Below are 18,915 nucleotides of genomic sequence, written 5' to 3'. Positions count from 1 at the left end.
TTGATTCTTACTAAACTCAACATGTATGACCCATGCATAATCTGAGGCATAATAGAAATAATGTAAAGAATGTACATTCTTATGATTAATGTGTCAAGTTAACATCACTGGTCTTAATTTGAAGTTAGAGGCCATTGACATACAGTATTCATTGAAGCACTGCACAGAAGTTAGCGAAGAGCCCAAACAGTCCAGCAGCTGAAACAGAAAACCTTCTCTGTGTCTGCTGACTAACCGGATGTGTATTTTGTATCTGTTGCTCGTTGGTTGGATCTTTCTCTTCAGCTGCTTCTATAGCTGTTATTTGCATATTTATTTTTTATTTTTTCGTGTCAAGTGAGAATTTGAAAGTCAAACGAAAAAGCCAGCTGTCCAATCAGCCCTCAGAAAACTGCCGGAACAAGATTTCTGATTGGCTGTCCTTGAAGTTTGGGACAAAGTGGATCTGGAGGACCTCGGAGAATCCCTCCTGGAGAGCAGGAGCCACAAAGTGTTTCCTGTGCGGACAGAGAGACGGATCAGAGTGGTCAGTACCAGAGCTTTTACTAGGAAGTATTTTTAATACTAGAATTCAAAACCAAAAGTTTTAGACTTTGACTCAGAAACAAGAAACAAAGGTTCTGAAAATGTATTAAAATAGAAAATGTCATCAAGCTTTGTGCACATGTTTGGGCTTTTTGTATGTCAGATGAAAAAAGTTTTGTGTGCTAGAAAAAAGGCCAATCTCACTCACTTGTAGCTGTGGTAAATCATGTCATTGACCTTGAGGTGTTTGCTGTTCGATGGAGCCATCTCACGGAACTGGGAACAACAAAAAAAGCGTTAAAAACAAAAAAAACACCACCCAGAATAAAAGAAGCCAAAGAGTGGAGAGCAGGGGAGACATACTCTGTTGTTGTGCTTGGCTTGATCCAGAGAGGCGGAGAAGTGGAAACAGCGACACTGCACTCCTGCTGCCTTGGCTACGTCCACATATCTGGAAAATACAAACAGAGTTACGGTTTTAGAAACATAGGAAAATATATGCAAGTACAAGAGCAAGCAGGAGTTTATTCAACAGCAGCATATCAGTTTAGTAGGATTCCTTTAGACTAAAGCAATGAAGGTAACAGTTACAATTTTATAGTTTTTCAATGTCTCTGTGCAGTATACTTGTGTGTTTGAACCAGGTTAAAGCGTATAAAAGGTGAAAAACATGTACCCAAAGTATTCCCTAAACAAAGACATGATGAAGACCGGTCGGGGCTAAAAAGGGATGTGCAATATTAAAACAAATTTTTCTATCAAAAGGGGATTAAGTAGTTGTATAACTTAAATTTTACAAAAGTGAACATGTGTTTTTGCTATATGCATAAAAACTTCAGCCATTTGTTTTAACTGTGACATTTTAACATAATGTCATTTCTCCACACTAGAAAACAGGTGTTGTGTTCTTTGCTATGAAATGTATGTATGCAGTTTTATTTCTTGATTTACAATCCTTTCTTTCATTATCTTTGTTTGCCAAGTTTGTGGCAGAGAGAAAACATCCCGTAAGTGAAACAAATACAGTCACTAGGTAACACATCTCTGGTGCATTTTATCAACACATGCAGTTCTCTAACCTGCCATCAGTACATCACAGTCTGTTCTTTGGAAAAAAGCAGAATACAACACAAAATTCTTCTGCTGTAGCCCGTCAGCCCGTTAAAGACATCTATTACACTGAGCGAACACAATTCAAAAGCTCCTCAACCAATTTCAGAGCTCAGTGAAAATGCCCTGACTGCAAATAATCTCTTCTCTCTGTGTATAATAAGATTGACTGATGCTTTTTGAAGCCTGTAGGCATAAGGATGTAGCCAGATGGAGGATGATCCAGAGTATATATGCATACTTATACATGCAAGAACACACAAACACACGCACAGAAATTCATCCACACAGCACGAACTGTGATACTGTTGTGCCTTACCGTTTGCGAGAATCTAGGTCTGGGTTGGTGTTGTCCACGGCGACGCTTCGGCCTTCTTTCAGGGCACGCTCACATGCCGAAACGCAGCTCTGCCATGAACCGAGTGTGTCCTGATGGGAAATAAGACATAAAAAGATCTGTCACAATGTGTCAGGAAACTTCAAGGAAAGGGCCAAATAATAAAAGGATAAATAAATCATAATTATTATAACAATAATGCAATCTTTTAAACAGTTACTGTATGTTTCTTAGGTATCCGATAGAAAAGCAGGGTAGCTGACATCAAAGTAAAACTCAACAGTTGAAATCTTTTAAAATCTCTTTCAAATCCGCTCACCCTGTTGACATACACGTAGCCTTTGGGAATGACGTGGGCGTGGAAGAAGGTGGATTTACCAGCTGTGCAGAAAAGGAGGAGGGAACAAGATCAGCGTGGTGTTGTTGGGAGGAGAGAACAGACAAGTTGATGAACCATCCTTTATCTCTTACAACCAGGGAAACCCACGGCGACGATGACTTCTGTCGTGCCGGAGGTGAGAGAGGCAGACGGAGGGTCGAACAGCCGGGCGGTGGAGTCCATCTTCCTCTAGAAGTTCACATAAAGAAAAACATTAACAGTGTATTCTCATGTACTGATTAAAAAAAGAAAGAAAAACACAGTACACAGCAAGTATGTTCATGGTACTCACAGGGTCAAACTGAGGCAGGCTGTAGGGGGCGCTCTTCCAGCCCAGGAAGTACTCCTCTGGGGTGTGGAACTGAACTCCAATGTTCAGAGCAAACTACAAAAACAAAGAGGAAGAATGCAACTAGTTAATATCTACGTTTTGTGCATCTTTTTCAAATGAAGGCATCATTAAGAAACATTTATTTACCGGACCTTTTTCAATGAAACTTAAAGTAAGAGGTGGAGGAGGAGGGGCAATAAGCATTTGAATTTTGGGATCCCATATCAGTAAAGCCTCCTGTAAACATGGGATGTTCATCGCTAAGGCAACCCCACTAATACAACTGGTCTTACCAGTCTGTCACTGCAGGAGAAATCCTTCTTCTTCCTTCCTGGAGCCCAGTTCTCCGGCCTGCCCGCAGCATCTGTGCACAAAAGGTAGAGTAAGACGCTGTGTGTGTGTGTGTGTGTGTGTGTGTGTGTGTGTGTGTGTGTGTGTGTGTGTGTGTGTGTGTGTGTGTGTGTGTGTGTGTGTGTGTGTGTGTGTGTTTGTGTGCATGTGCTTCAAATGTCTTTAAAGCAATAGTAAGATGGTTATTTATGTTGCATTTCTGCACTTTGGAGAGGTTGAAATGTTCGATAGTTATGTTTCAGAGACCTGGGAATCCAGTGAGGTTTTAGTATAGCATTAGGCTTTAGGATTTTGAAAATTTCCAATAGTTAGTTTCTGGGTTTAAGGAAAAAGGAATGGACTAAAAGTTTGGTGCGTCTCTGTGATACCATACCAGAAAACTAAGAAGCATGTGATGTATATCACTTTGGGCGACCTCACCCACCTCCGACATAAAGAGTCTGTGTCTTGTCAACGGGAACGTCATCATTTGCCTAAAGCAGAAAAAACACAGATGCAAAGAAAGACAAGGTTAAACCTAGAATAGACTTTTTATTGTCACACATGCAAAGACATACATGCTGGGATTAAAGGGCGGCTCTTATGACTCATCTGAATTAACATGCAGTTATTTTTACATTGTTCTGTTGTACTGTCTCTGAGCAAATGTTGCATATCGGGTGTGGTTCTTCAATAATATGGGTGTGTGTTTATGCATCTATACTGACATTTACCTTCTCACACAAGTGGTTCCACATTCCCATCACCGGTTTCCTGTACATACCAGGACTGGTTGATATGAACACCTGAGACGTAGATGTACAAAGATCAGTTTTTTCAAGAGTTTTTTCATCAGAGTTAAACCACAACGCGACTAACCTGCACAGGTAGCTTCAGCGTGGCGAGGATGTCCTCCACTTTGGATTTAAAGACTTCTGGTCTCAGTTTTCCTCTAGAGATCCCCATCTGGTTGGTGAAGAACACCACCTGTAGGAAGAGAGAGGGGTAGACAAGGAAACCCAGTGTCATATTTCACAGGTTTTCATCTTCTAAACTGCACAAAAAAATCATCCAAAACTGTTGCGTTTGGATAACATTCACCTTGTATCCTTTCTTGAGCAGGTTAGCCAGCCTGGGCTGAATCTCAGGATACAGAATCCTGTTAATTGATCGAACCAGAAGATAAATATTATGACAAACCTGGACATGAGATAAAGGGTTTAAGAAAGGGAAAGTTCTGCAGTGCAGACATACTTCCAGTCATCTGGCGCAGTGGGAAAGACTTTCCCAGACTTGGTAGTGATGATGCAGCCATCAATGTCAAACCCAGCAATCTGGAGAAAGACAAGAATAAGAAGAGTTCAGGCATTTACACATTAGCTGCTTAGCAAAACCCCTATGAAGCACTTCTGTGTGTATATAAAAAACAACCACGTAAACAAGAATGACAGATGATAGAACACTTGTCAGAGGAGCTTTCTTTTGAAGAGGAACTCAAACTCAACAATAAAAAAGTTAAAGCTGCAACCACAATTATTTTCAAGATTATTTTTTATTAATCCTGAAGGAAATTCTTGTGCCAAAGGTTTATCAAAGACAACAAAAGAAGAATAAGAAAATAAACATATATGATTATTAGAGTAATATGTTTTAAGTGCATAAGAAGTGATTCTGACAGCAGGGCAAAACAGAATAGGATAAAGAGTGAGATAAATAAATAAAAGAAAATAACTAAAATAGAAAAATGTCAATAACAACATTCATCTTTTGATTATGTCTTGAGGACTCAATTTATCATGTACAATAAAAAAAAATATGTCTTTGTATTTAAGTGAAAACAGGAAGTTGTGCTTCAAAGGTTTTCTAAAGCTTAACTAATCAATAATCGACTCATCGTTGATGGATCTGCCTCTCAATCAAGGATCGGGGCTTCTTTTTACTACATAAACACTGAAAACTGTACCTTTAAATATTTACGCAATTAATCATTTTTAAATTTAAGACCAAATCTGTGTAATTCTCTGACCTCGGACACTGAAACAGTAATAAAATAATAAAAATTAAAGAGCTGTTTTATTTGAAACACTTCCCACCTTTTCACTCCCTTTGACTCCAGCAGCCGTGTAAAGCATCAGGCTGCCGATCTGCTGCCAGCTGCTCTTCAGACACTCCTTTGAAGAGGATGAAGATGATGAAGGCTGGGTGCTGTTACTCCTCTCTGTCATAGATTTCTCTGCCAACTGCTGCAGCTGCTTGAGCTTTTCCTCTGCCATTCTCTCCTCTTCTTCATCATCATCCTCGTCCTTCACTCGCCCGTCTGAGGCCTCCTCGTCTCGTCTTTGGCGCTTCACCTCAGGGTGTCCCCTCTCTGGACTCAGCTGTCTTTTAGATGACTTAACAGAAAAAATACAACTTTAAATATTAAAGGTTGTTTGACTTCAACCTCTTTTGATAATTATATTTTTTATAACATTACAGGAATAAGCAAATTAGATACATGACATAATACACTGAGGCATGGTTGCACCAATAAGGATTCAACTTGATTAAAACATAGTTGAAATTTTAATCATGTTGCACCAAACTTCAAATATATCTTCAAATGAAATGTTATTAAATGTAGATCTCCTAAACGATAGTTTAGGTTCTACTCTAAACCTTGTTAAATTGAATTCTGTTGTATCAAAACTCTAATCCTAAATGTGATCCAGTGTTAACTTTGAATTTACAGTAAAAAGGTTGTTTTTTGGGGGTTGGATTGAGCAAAAATAATTAAGTTCCTTGAAGAAATTTAAGAGTTTTATGATGATGCTGCTGAATTTCTCTCAAGAAACGGGTTCAGCAAGGAAACTGTTGGAGCTGAACAGGAAGAACGGACCAACAGGCAGTTTATTTTTGCTTAGTGTTAGAAAAGGGTTTTTCCTTACTGTGCTTTTTCCCCCTCTTCTTTTAATTGGCCATATTGTTCCATTTATTCGACCAACAAGAAATAAAAGCTGCTCGGCCGGGCCCTTATGAGTAATGTCATGGTAACTAACAGACCTTTAAGCTAGATGGCTAGCAATATTAGATTTTGTTAAAGAATACAGAGCAGTTAGAATTGAACGATTTCCCCTCTTCCTTTTTTATAACCTACTTACTAGATCCAGGCACCATGCACATTCATTTATTTAGTTTCATTTGGGTTAGCAAGCATTTGGATTTGCTTGTTTTAGACCGAGTTTTGCTAAGCTCTGACTAGAACTAAAAATAAATCCTTGTTGGTGCCGTCATAGGTGTCAACACAATAACCGAACAAATGTGATACCTTCTTGGGAGAGGTAGGAAAGAAATCCTTTAAACTGCGCTTGGGAATTGGACTGGACTGTGCCTCTTTCTCTTTCCCATTTCTGCCTCCCTTTGTCTTATCGGTGGCTTTCAGGCCTTTCTGTGCAGCGCTGGGAGCCGCTCCGTTTGATCTCAGAGTGTAGTGCAGTTTGAACGGGTGGCTCTGGTTAACCAGGAACAAGGTGCCTCCATGGGTGAGTTTACCAGACTGGCTCCGTCCTAGCTTCTCACCGTCCAGGAAACTGGGATTGGGCCCCAACTGTTGGAAGAAAATAAGATATGTATGGACATTGGACTTCCTTTATGCATATTAAGTGAGTTTATATGGTGTTAGATAATCAAGGTGTGTCTCTGCAGCAAAGACAAAAGTGTGCTGTCATCTGGTTTTTAACTTGTAATGACATAACTGACTATTTGATTGTGTGCTGCCAAATATCAACTCCCTTTAGTGTTTGTCAGGTGTGGTGGTGTTTGTTGGGTGTGTCTGACTGTCGGTGGTGTTTTCCAGCCGGGCAGCTTCACAGGGAGACAGACTGAATCATGACACTGTGCCACTGGGATGGGCTTACGGGTTTGCTTTCTTACCTGGGTAACAACAACATCCTGGTCTGCATAGTGAGCCACCACCTTCACTGAAGGGAACACAAAGAAACACAATTACCATCATATATACTCACAGAGACATGAACACACAGAGTTGGATATTCATTTAGAGCTGAAATTATAACAATTTTGATCATTATTTAAGCAATTAGAAATTTGCCCATGTCACCTATGTCGGCTTTCTGACATTTTATGGACCAGATGACTAATAGAGAACAAAGTAGTCATATTAATCAATTATGAAACATAATTGCAGCCTAATATTCATTACATATACATAACTACTGTGATAAGATACTGACGACACCTTTTTTAACAATTTTTGTAAATAGTCATAGTTCATGTTCATTGTGGATATGTAGTTGGATTAAAACATTTTAAATTAATTAATCAACCCTGCTTTTTTTTTTTTTTTTTTTTTTGACATGGACACTCCTTCCACACAGCATGGGGAATTGTGTTACAATCCTTACATTTATGCAAATATATATATATATATATATATATTAGTGTGTTTTGTCTATTAGATTATATTAGATTCAACTTTATTGTCATTGCACAGAGTACAAGTAAAGGCAGTTTTAGCATCTAACCAGAAGTGCAAAAAGAAGCAGTATGGGTGCAGTGCAATGTGCTGGATAAATAACAGTATAAATAATAAGAAAAAATAAAAATAAAAAAACAAGTATTATAAATAAGCAATAAAAACAGTAGAAAAACACAATAACTGAAATATAATATTTACAGACAGAAAAAAACTATTTTAACTATTATTGCACAGTGTTTTTATTGTCATGTGTCATGTGGTCTGCTGGGAGCATGTGAGATATCATGCAAAGCACCCATGTTTTTATGCAGAATATGTTTCTCACCCTGGTGCCTGGAGCACTTCTTGTCGGTGACACCGGTCTCCGGACCCCGGCCCAGAATCACGGCTCGTCCGTCCTCCAGAGAGACTGGAGCTCCAGAGGGGCCAACCAGCGCACACGACATGCTTTGAGCAGCTTTGCTTTGAGCCTTGTGAGTGTTTTTATAAACTATTTAATACACTTATGAGCTGAAACACATAAATAATATAAATATCAAAAGAAAACTGGTTGTGTAAAAATTTAAGCATGCAAACTTTCTACTTTTGTCACAACTTCTTTGTATTTTAGTCGGGTGTAAGTGTGGGAAAGCGGAGGGGGCTTATTTAGCGGTGCACATACACGGTCCGTCAGAAAAATACGCTCGTTTGGAAACGCAGCGTCCTTGAAGGTTCCGCTCAAGTTTTCCGGGTTTTTAAAACGTTTATAGTCTTATAATTAGTTATTATTGTGAGATAAAGACACGTCCCCATGGTAAAGTAGCCTTTATGTCATTCATTTCTTATTTTTTGCAAATAGTAAAAATGTAATTTCGTGTATATTTTAAGGAGTTTCGGTTTTGGTTAACCTCACCTATTTGCTGACAAAAGAAAGTAATAAGACAGGATAATACATTTTCTATTCCTGTTTGTGTACGTTAAATGCTTCTATGAGCATACATTTATCTAATTAAGAAGAAACACCAGGTTGTCATCTTTCCCTTTATCATATACACCTTAAATGTTTTGATGAATATATTGGATCATATTTGAAACCAGGTTTTGCAAATCATGTAGGCTGATGTGTTGCAGAAAACTTTTTTGTTTAGAAGTGCACTTTAGTTTGTTTAACTTAAATGCGACATAGAAACTGTTTAAGACATATTCCTGCAGAGCAAAAGCTTCATGTTACATCTAGTTGTTTTATTTCTTTTTTTAATTCAAAATGTGCATGCTGCATGTTTAAATGTGTTAATTGTCTAACGAATGAGACAGACACTGGCATTTAATGAGGGGATGCTTGTTTTTACAAAACCAAGATAAGATACTATTGAACTATCATTTAAACACAGATGATCTCCCTGGTTATCTCACAGACACGATGTTGTATTGCGCTCTAAAGATCCACAAATACGACTGTCAGACAGGATGAGCAGGTATTACCTTCAGGGTGTGTTCCACACTGAGAATGTTGACAGACGGGTGTCTCAGCACATACTGCCCATTGATGTTTGAACTGGGCTGTCATTAACAGCCTGTCACTGGGCTCCAGTCACTGAAGTCCCTCCTCCTTTTGTTTTTTTCCTTTTACTTCTCAATGCTGTTCTCACACTCGTTTCCCTGTTCTCTCCTATCAGGTAGTGTCCTTGGTGGATTGCCTGTCTGGAAAATTGTCTTATAATACGAGCCGAAAGACATCTTGATTTTCAGGTACAGAAAATAGTACTTTTTGCTTTTGTTTGTGTTTTCTGGTTGTAATGAAAAACTGTAAACTGTTGGGCTTCTTTAGTGGAGTTCCAGAGCAACTGATATATTGTTTGTCTCTGAACAAGTCGTCAGCAGTAAATTATTTTGTTCGATTTTAATCTCAGTTAGCTGTTTATTTTCCTGCAGGACAACCAACTGACAAAATTCATGTGGGTTCAACTGTTTAACTGCATTCACCTACGTAACTTACATCTGACTTTACACTGCTCTCCAGCCTCTTCATCCGACCTTCAGATCATCGATCCTTCTCACCATGTCCAGCCAGCCCATCGAAAATCCCCATGAAGGGGCCTATATGTCCCTGATGAAAGGCATGAGAGAGCTGGACCTCCGTGGCCCCTGTGTCCCCAGTGACCTGTTGCTGATTGGAGACCATGCCTTTCCTTTAGCAATGAACAGTAAAGGCCAGGTCCTGATGGCAGCCTCTCTGTACGGCCGTGGGAGGATCGTGGTCCTGGGTCACGAGGGATACCTGACGGCCTTTCCTGCTCTGGTAGAAAACGCTCTGACCTGGCTGAGAGGAGATGGATCTGACAACCTGTCTGTAGGGATCCACAAAAACATCAAGGGAGTCGCTGATAACCTCAGCAAGTCCAGCTTCCAAGTCTCAGTTGTTGGGGCTTTTACTGATAATCGGGAAGTTGGTGTGTACGTGACGGACGCCTACTGCGTTGGTGCAGACGTGAAGGACCTGGTGGCTTTTCTGAAAGCTGGAGGAGGAGTGCTGATAGCAGGGCAGGCATGGCACTGGGCTCAAACGCACCGTAAGGAGAACTCGCTGCTTCAGTTTGAAGGGAACAAGGTTTCTGGTGTGGCAGGGATCTACTTCTCTGACCATGGAGGTGAGGCAGAATGCCTGCCTGTCTACCCACAGATCCCATCCTCCTGGATGGCTGTAGTGTGAGTGTAAAATATGCTTTTCATTTATTGCAACTTTTATTGCAAACCTCTCCACATATTTGGCCAGTTTATGATCGTAATATCAATATTGAAAAATCTTTACAAACAAGTATAATATAAAACTAATTATATTTAATAATACAATAATATCATATTCATTGTTTGCCATAGCTGTTTGTCTAAGTAATTGTTAGTCGGGATGTGTTTGTGGCCTAGTGGTTAAGATGCATACACAATATAACTGCACTCACCCCGGTATTGATTCTGGCCATGTTTTCCCTGACTGTCAACTATCCAATAAAAACAGATCAATTCCAAAAAAGACAAACAGATATACAAAAAATAAACAATCATAAAGGCTACTAATACTAGACAAATAATGTGATTGAGACACTTCATTTATAGACTCATGCACATAGTCGGCATCAATCTTTCTCTTTCCTCTTTCAAATACAGAATCGGCAAGGATTTTGAGGACGACTTGCAGTTCTTACTCCAGGGGGTGTCAGAGTTTGACATCCAAGGTGGATTTCTAGCTTCTGAGATTCTGGTCCACGGCCCGCTAGCCTTCCCCATCGGGACCATGGACAGTGGACAGCCATTCCTGGCAGGAAGCTACTATGGGCAGGGACGAGTCATTGTGATCTCACATGAAGGGCTTCTGGGACTGGAGGTAGAGTTCACATCAAACTCACTTATTGTATAATTTTTGCCTTCATAAGTGAAATAGTGAGAAAGTTCTTGTGTAAGCTACATAAAAAGGTTTAATATGACAGCAATTATGATTACTTTGCCTATTTATTTTGTTACATATCAACTTGCTGTTGGATTTTTCAAATGTGCTAAATAATGAGACGTGTGCTGATCTGCCTTTTTCGTAATAACTTCCCGTTTTTTTGCAGGCATGGGCTCCATTTTGGAAAAATGCTCTTCATTGGCTGGATGAAGGTCGGCAGGGGGTCGTTGGTATCGGTCAAAAGGCCTGCTTCGATGTTCTCAACAAGTCAGGGCTGAAGTGTGAGAAGACAGACTTCAGAGAAGACCTGAGCGTATATGTGTGTAAAGCGTATAGCGCTGATAATATGGAGAAAATCCAAAACTTTGTGGCAGAGGGAGGAGGCCTGCTGGTCGGTGGACACGCCTGGTACTGGGCGCAGTCACATCCTGGACATAACGAGTTAACAGAATTCCCAGGTATGAAAGACCACTGCTCAGTTGATCCCATGCTTATATAACATAATGCATGCCAAGCAAAATGGTCATGTTGGTGTTATAATGTACTAGGCCCTGACTCATATCAGACACATCCCTACATTATGTCTTCCACGTTGTTGAGTGAGAAACACATTTGCAGTCATAAACACAGCATTGAGTACAGGATTGTACACAGGAATAAGTGATAAGATAGAGTCTAAAAATCTTATAAAATGGGAACTGAGAAACTCATTCAAAACTTGCTTAGAGTCAGGCTTTAAACAGACATGACAAACAGAGCCTGAGGCTAAGGAACAATCCGAAAACTGAGGCTTTTCCAGGCCCTTTATGGATGGACATACAAATTATGCACAGAGAAACCAGGGTCAGGGACTAAAGTTAAACTGGATGGCCACAGGTTGTGTTATGCTAAAAAAGAAGTAGTTTAAGTCATGTTGTCTGACCACATCTAAAGGCAAAAGTGTTTATATCGGATCCAAAGTCTTGGCCAGTCTTCATAGAGAATATGGCGATAATTGTGCGTATTTTCAGACCATTTCACCATGAGGGCAATTCATACTATTACATCTGGTTGTACACATTAAAAGTGCCACTAATAGAAGTAAAAAAAAAAAAAGAGAGAACTTGAGAGAGAATTTGAAAACTCAGCTGAGTTTCTCACCTCTGCAGTGCCGGATTGTTGGGTTTTTGGAAAGTTAAAGAAATTGTCGCAGTCCCCCAGAGAATACTGGAGCTATAAAGAGGCAACCAGCTGAATGACCACTGGAGTTATTGGTTCAGTGGCTGCAACATGAAAGGTGCCAAATGCAGGAGAGCAGGAGCAGGTGCTGCCTGGATAATTTCAATGGTTTAATGGAAGAAGATTACATTAGCAGAGAGGCCAAAGTGCTGAGCAGAAGGAAGGCAGAAGCGCTGGGCAGTCGAAGAGAAACTGTTGAGTGCGTTTGGGATTTGGGTGGCCCTTTCTCAGATAATATGAAGCTTGAAGCCAAAAGCCCACAGCAGCAGACCAACCACAAGAAGCACCAGTGTAACTTAGAATGGCTGCTAAAGTTGTCTCAATGATACCTTAAACAACACGCCTTTAACGCACCCCATGAGCCGTTTTAAGGGGAGATAGGGGGATGCTAGAGCCCAGGGCAACTGTAAAGACATGAGAGAGTGGTCAGCAAAAGGCTAAGGGACCTAGAGATTAAGGGAAGATGGCAAGATAATGTCCCACAAAATGGGTACCTTTGTTGGGAGACAGGCATTCTGGTTAACGCAAAGAGGGACTGTTCAGTGATTATTGGCTGGTAGCGGTTTGTGCTAAAGTCCTGTACATATATACAGCTGCCACACAAAGCAGGGTAATCAATCATAGGCATTACAGCTGGTGAAGAAGTCAAACAGCCACTAAGAACATCATGAGAATGAAATGACAAGAGTTAAAAATACACAATAGAAAATATCCAGGGACATAAGAGGTGTTATGATGTCTACAAAGAGATCATATTTTTCATTATAGGCCACTTTGCTTTTATATATTTAACAAACCTGCATACACTTAAATCTAAATATTCTATTAACCCATCCAGTCCCACCCTAAACTTAATAGTTTGAACAATAAGTTAATCAAATCGGGTTTGCTGGATTGTCTTTCAGGGAACAAGATCCTGAACGTAATGGGCTTGACCTTGTTGAAGTCAACCATCAAAGGAGGTTTACACAAGGCCCCCAAGCCAAGCAAGGCCATGAAAGACTCCTACCACTTCCGCCAACTCCTGCACCGCTTCGCCAGTCACGTATCGCACGGTTCGGAGCTTAGCAAGCACGAGGAGAATCACCTCAAGAGGCTGGGCACGGACTGCGTCAGATACTTGCATATGAATGCTCACGAATGCCCCTCCTACAAACAGGTGGTGTCCACCCTCACTGACATCGTGATGAAGTCGGGCATGCCTCAGGTGAGTAGGCAGAATAATATGAAAGCTTTATTAAAAAAAACAAAAAACATTACAGTAGAGAAGCACAAAGATGACGCCCAGCCAGATGTGTCACGGTAATTTTTTCTTTCAAGGTGTGTGACAGCTGTCCCGTGAAGAGTCCCAAAGACCACCTTCTCCTCAGTGTGGCGGCAGAGGTGTACAAGGTTTGCCCCGATCCTGATGCCCTCCTGCCCTACCTCATCAAGGACAACCCCTTGATGCCAGTCGTCTACAACCACAGAATCAAGATTGACGTCAACACTGCAGGTCAGACCTAATTGTTCTTGTGGACAAATATGCATTGACAATTTCATTGAAATAATTTGAGTGCACACCTGAATTCAATATGTTGCCGTTTGTAGAACAGCGCAATTAAAAATGCCATCAAATGTCTCTTTTTTTTGACTTTCCACCACTATGGCCATTTTTTTCCACACATCATATACCCTTTAACCCCTAACATGGGGCTGCGTTACCATGGTTACACTACTTCTCTTAAAGGGAACATGTCACACAGCATCAGAGTAGCATCCCCATGATTCTTATAACCTGACAGTGCGTGTTTACCACACACTAACTACACTACAAGTCCTGTTGAACTGTGTGTGTGTGTGTGTGTGTGTGTGTTGTGTGTGTGTGTGTGTGTGTGTGTGTGTGTGTGTGTGTGTGTGTGTGTGTGTGTGTGTGTGTGTGTGTGTGTGTGTCAGCAGGAATGGAGTGGATCAGCACAGGTCTCTACCTAACACCTGGTATGAAGACCTTCCTTGCCATTCCAGCAGAGATTGTCAACAAAGACTGGAAGGTGCTTGTACCCAAATTAAGTTTATTGTCTATGTGTTACTGTTGTGCCCCCCCAGTAATCGGGGGGGGGGGGGCACATGCACACGCTCGAACCCGACACACAGACCTTTGGCTCGGCTTCTTCTAGGTTGCCTTCCTGGTATCCAAGAAGAGGAGAGACAATGTCCTGCTTTAATCCAAGTTCTCACGAAAGGCGCTGGATCAAATTGTCCAAAGGGGGTCAGTTTAGGTCCACAAACAGACGAGAAGACAGGCCGGCTTTGTGCAACCTGTTCAGATTTATGTTTTGCAGTTTTAATAATAAAAACTGCTGGGCTCTACTTAGCTTTTTAAAGACATTTTAGTGACAATTGCAAGTGACACATAATTGTCTTGTGATTTTAGAGACCCCTCCGTTATTTTGCTATTGAGGCTTGCAGAGAGTCTGAAGTGTCATCGAGAGGTCTCGGGGGGGTCCGAGAAGGACTTTTAATGCACTGCAGTCATTAACAATATTCATCTTTCCAGCATTGCATCCATTTATTTATGTTACAAACTAGACTTCACAATCAGTAACACACGTTCTTCCTCAGATCCAGATCGGTTGTCAAACAGACACACTGAAGGCTGAAGAGTTGAAGAGAGCGCCGTGTGTTCACGCGCGATTGCCTGTTACTTCAGAGATGATGCAGGTGTGGAACCTGTGGGGGGGGCTCATCTACCTGGTGGCTCCACCCAAAACAAAGGTGGAGGGGGTGGAGGTCACAGTGCAGATGGCTGTACCTGCGCCATACTATAAAGCTGGTGAGTATTTGGTGGGTGACACACTGGTATTGATCTGCAGATGTGTAAATCCTCATTGGGGGTAAATGACAGATGAGTAGGAATAATGGTTATTAATGCTGGGACAACTCAAGTGAATTGGTGTCCATTAAAATGTATGAAAAGATACCTCAAACTAAAATCTACAAAATAATTGTGTGTAATAATTAATTTCTCGGTTTTCAAACACATCCATCCCTTCGTTCTTTTCAGGCGTGACTACAGCCGCCGAATGGTCACTGCTGCGTACAGCTCCCTCCCCCTGGGCAGAGCTGGAGTTTGACAACATCATCCTCACCGTACCGTCAGACGTGGTTCGGAGCCTGGATCGCCCCGATGAGTTGGCGGCGCTTTGGAACGACATGATGAGGGGCATCGCTGACCTGGCTGTCGTACCACACAAATTTCCTCGCAAAGAGCGCTTTGTAGCAGATGTGCAGATTTCCCATGGTTAGTTGTACTCGACTACGACACTGTATACCTGTTTCCTGTTTTTTGCCTAGTCCCGGAAAGATGAAGCACGGTACGCCATGGAACAGATCACCGGTCTATCATAGAACTAACAGAAATAGACAGACACCTACAGGAACCTGCTTGTCTCCTTGTATAAAGGCTCAGTGCTAACTGTTGTGAATACTGTATTAGTACCATGTATATATATTACCAGGACTCTTAGGGAATGACATTGGGTGCATACCGCATCATGACAATGTCTTCTTGTTTAAGGTTAGTAATTTAATGAAGAGTTTTGTAACAAAACGCTAATACAAGGATTGCATCTTGTGCTTTGATCTGACTGCATGCACTTGCACTGTATATTACTATCCTATTCATTTGTATAGCCCAATATCAAAAATCACAAATTTGCCTCGGAGGGCTCTACAATCCTCTGTGCTTGGACCCTCAAAAAAAATGACCTACCATAGATATGGAACCTTAAAGTTTTTTTTTGCCATAACACAGTTTGTTTTATGATTTTTCTCCGTCCAGGTTGGATGCATGCTGGTTATCCCATCATGGCACACAAGACCACGGCAACTGAGCTGGTCAGCGTTGACCATATTAAGCGTAAAGGCCTGTGGGGGCCCATCCATGAACTGGGACACAACCAACAGAGAGGCTGCTGGGAGTTCTCACCAAACACCACAGAGTGCACGTGCAACCTGTGGTCAGTGTATGTGCATGAAGAGGTGCTGGGGATCAAGATGGACAAGGTGGAGTAAATTTGATTTATTTGTTTAATAAAACAACTGAGACCGTTATCTAGAAAAGCCTGGTCTTCATATCTTTTTTGTATAATTTGGATATCATTTCATCTTGTTCAACGCAGGCACATCAAGCGATGGTTTCACAAACTCGCAAAAAACGAGCAAAGGATTACGTCAAGGGAGGAAGGGAACTCAGCAGCTGGTCAGTGTGGGTGGCCCTGGAGACGTACATGCAGGTGAGAGAGAAATACTGTTTATTCAACTCAGTAAAGATAATATGTCACAGAGGAGTCAGCCAACACAATTGCACCCCTTCAAAGGTTAAAAAAAAAAACATTCAAAACATAGCCACAAACTGCAATTCTGGGTTCAAACCTTTAATTTGTCAAATCTTAATGTAATAACAAAATACTTTAGAGCTTCTCTGCCTTAAGGGACACAGCATCTATTCACAATTGGCCTCTGTTAAGGACCTGGGTACGCATAAAGTTCAGTCTTTTGCTAGAAGGATGGTCGGTTACAGGACGCTGACAGGAAAGTTATACACTTGTATTAACTTATTAATACACAGTATTAACTTTAACTCAACTTAATTTCTTTGGTACATCTTATCCAATTATAGTCTGTATATCAAATTTGGTGTTGATATAGTCACAAATCCACCATGAAAGAGCAAATTGATTTGGGATCTGAATCTGCACCTCATATCCAGTTTCACGCCTCTAGAGTGTTTGAACCTTTATAGAGACTGAAGGTCTCTCGTCCGAACCCAGTGAGACTTTAATGCGCGTTATACACCAAACAAAAATGCTGGATGTAGAAAAATGAAAAGACAATACTGCTGTTTTGTCACATTTTCTTTTACCGCTGTCTCCTTCCTTGTAGCTCATGGAGAAGTTTGGCTGGGACGCCTTTAAGAAGGTGTTTGCCGCCTACCACAAGATGAGCAACTTTCCGAAGAACAACCCTGGAAAGATGAACCTGTACGCTGTGACTTTCTCCCAGACTGTGGGGATGAATCTGTCTGCGTTCTTTAAGTCCTGGGGCTGGCCCATAGAAACAGCCACTGAGGAGAAACTCTCCAACCTGCCTTCCTGGAGCGACCACCCCATGGTCCAGTATGGCTGAACTTCTGCTGATTAAAAGTGCAGATCGACGGGTTCAAAGAGTAACATATTCTTGACATTGAGTCTTTAGTGGGGGATTCATTTAACTGACTCTTTTCTTCTTTTCTTGTGTTTTTGCCATATTTTAAAAAAGAAACGTGAGTTACATAGTTGACCAGATATATACAGCTTTTAAATTCAGAAGCTCCATTTGAAAAATATATTTTTTATTTGTTTAATACATGTTACCAGGTGGGTTAAAACTTGTAGTTTGAAGATGAGTTAGAAAGCCTTTGAAACATGTTTTCTCTTTTGGGAAATGCAGCATTATGACCTCTGCTGCGTTTAACTCTCACATGCGACAACTTCATGTCTGCTTCATTCCGCTTGTCTTACTCCTAAGCACTAGCTCTGTAAGCGGTGCTGTACACAAGTTATTATAAACGAGTTATAGGGAATAATATACAACATTCAGAATATTAATGTAGCAGCAAATTATTATAATCTGTGTAAAGATTTAGTAATGTCCTGAGCAGAGAATGAAGTCACATGGCGGCTATAGCTGATAACGCCGCCTTGATCAACCGTTTGGTTTGTTCTGTTAGCGCTGTTAGCTACAAGCCGCGGGCTCATGTTCAGAGCCGGTGAAAGGCAATCAACACGCTCCTCATCTCCTATCTAACACCCTTAAAGGGTCTCTATACAATAAACAATAATATAACAAACAAACAACTATCTGCTCTGTAAAGATAGAGTAAAGTTATGGCGTCCTGAGAAGAGAGTGTGTTGAAATCCGTAGTCGGTCCGGCCGTGCATGCATATTAACAATAAACATTAAAACATTAAACTTATTTGATGGTCATTGTACATATTAATACAAACACATGAAATTTGGCCTCTACATTTAACCCATCCTAAGAAGCAGTGTGACTGAGAAAAAACTGTTCTGTTTAAGGGTCATAATAACACTAATTCCCGTTGAGATATGTGGATGTTTCTTGTGTGAATAAGTAAACTGCTTCTTTCATTTGCTCTAATGCTTCAGCTCATTAATATACAGTACAGTGATGCTTTATAAGATCACCTATCACGTCTTTAATTCAACATTTGCCTTCATGTCAATGGAAAAGACACTAATAAACATTTGATGCACCCCTCTGCCTCTTATTTTATTTTCATCCGTTTTTTTCTTGAATGAGGTGAAAAATAAGGGATGAATTATTGGAGAATATATGGTCAAGTACACCATATGGAACTAAATATTGGGATTGTACAACATGCAAGTAATATAGATAATAGTTGTTGTGGTTATAACAATTGTTTTATTGTACAATTTAATTGCAACTTCATCTGAACTATTTCTTTAATTTGTCAGTTGTTGTAAAAGAGAGTTTAAAGAGAGATTAAAAGGCAGTTAACAACAGAGGATATGTGCAAATACTACTGTCTTATATTTATATTCATATATTGTGCATCCAGAAAAAGAAAATTGCTTACAATAACAATTTTTTATTCACTTGTGATCATGAAATTATTGTGTGCGATGAAATGATTCCTTCATTTGTATTGTCTGAATATTTTATGATCTCAGGCTTGTTATCCCAAGATTTAAAAGTGAGAAAGTCTCCATGAAAATGTGTTTT

The 18,915-nt window shown here is 40.5% G+C and overlaps 2 protein-coding genes across 5 annotated transcripts; one reads left to right on the top strand and one right to left on the bottom strand.

Annotated features, from left to right (window-relative positions):
• Positions 1 to 90: 90 nt before the first annotated feature.
• pnkp (polynucleotide kinase 3'-phosphatase) lies at positions 91 to 8,965 on the bottom strand. The gene is made up of 18 exons (XM_054613196.1): positions 8,951 to 8,965; positions 7,815 to 7,959; positions 6,925 to 6,971; positions 6,320 to 6,598; positions 5,106 to 5,405; positions 4,267 to 4,346; positions 4,114 to 4,171; positions 3,892 to 3,999; positions 3,747 to 3,818; positions 3,458 to 3,506; positions 2,976 to 3,046; positions 2,644 to 2,736; positions 2,444 to 2,540; positions 2,292 to 2,353; positions 1,955 to 2,064; positions 889 to 976; positions 734 to 801; positions 91 to 497 (listed from the first exon to the last, which is right to left on the bottom strand). Exons 2-18 carry the CDS (start codon positions 7,933 to 7,935, stop codon positions 377 to 379), a joined length of 1,824 nt encoding a protein of 607 aa, XP_054469171.1. The 5' UTR covers positions 7,936 to 7,959; positions 8,951 to 8,965; the 3' UTR covers positions 91 to 376.
• On the top strand, positions 7,900 to 18,490 carry LOC129102181 (TRPM8 channel-associated factor homolog). Of its 4 annotated transcripts, none has more exons than XM_054612239.1 (13): positions 7,900 to 7,962; positions 9,145 to 9,217; positions 9,489 to 10,174; positions 10,631 to 10,847; positions 11,077 to 11,368; positions 13,034 to 13,335; positions 13,449 to 13,623; positions 14,067 to 14,158; positions 14,730 to 14,940; positions 15,172 to 15,408; positions 15,949 to 16,172; positions 16,289 to 16,402; positions 17,052 to 18,490. In XM_054612239.1, exons 3-13 carry the CDS (start codon positions 9,528 to 9,530, stop codon positions 17,292 to 17,294), a joined length of 2,754 nt encoding a protein of 917 aa, XP_054468214.1. In that variant the 5' UTR covers positions 7,900 to 7,962; positions 9,145 to 9,217; positions 9,489 to 9,527; the 3' UTR covers positions 17,295 to 18,490. The 4 variants fall into 4 exon arrangements, with proteins under 4 accessions (XP_054468214.1, XP_054468296.1, XP_054468379.1 ...); XM_054612321.1 differs by lacking the exon at positions 7,900 to 7,962 and adding an exon at positions 8,202 to 8,282; XM_054612404.1 differs by lacking the exon at positions 7,900 to 7,962 and adding an exon at positions 8,411 to 8,494.
• Positions 18,491 to 18,915: the final 425 nt, after the last annotated feature.

This window comes from Anoplopoma fimbria, chromosome 1 (assembly GCF_027596085.1).
Source record: "Anoplopoma fimbria isolate UVic2021 breed Golden Eagle Sablefish chromosome 1, Afim_UVic_2022, whole genome shotgun sequence".
In the NCBI taxonomy this organism is placed as follows: domain Eukaryota; kingdom Metazoa; phylum Chordata; class Actinopteri; order Perciformes; family Anoplopomatidae; genus Anoplopoma; species Anoplopoma fimbria.
This window is presented reverse-complemented; position numbering and strand designations above follow the sequence as displayed.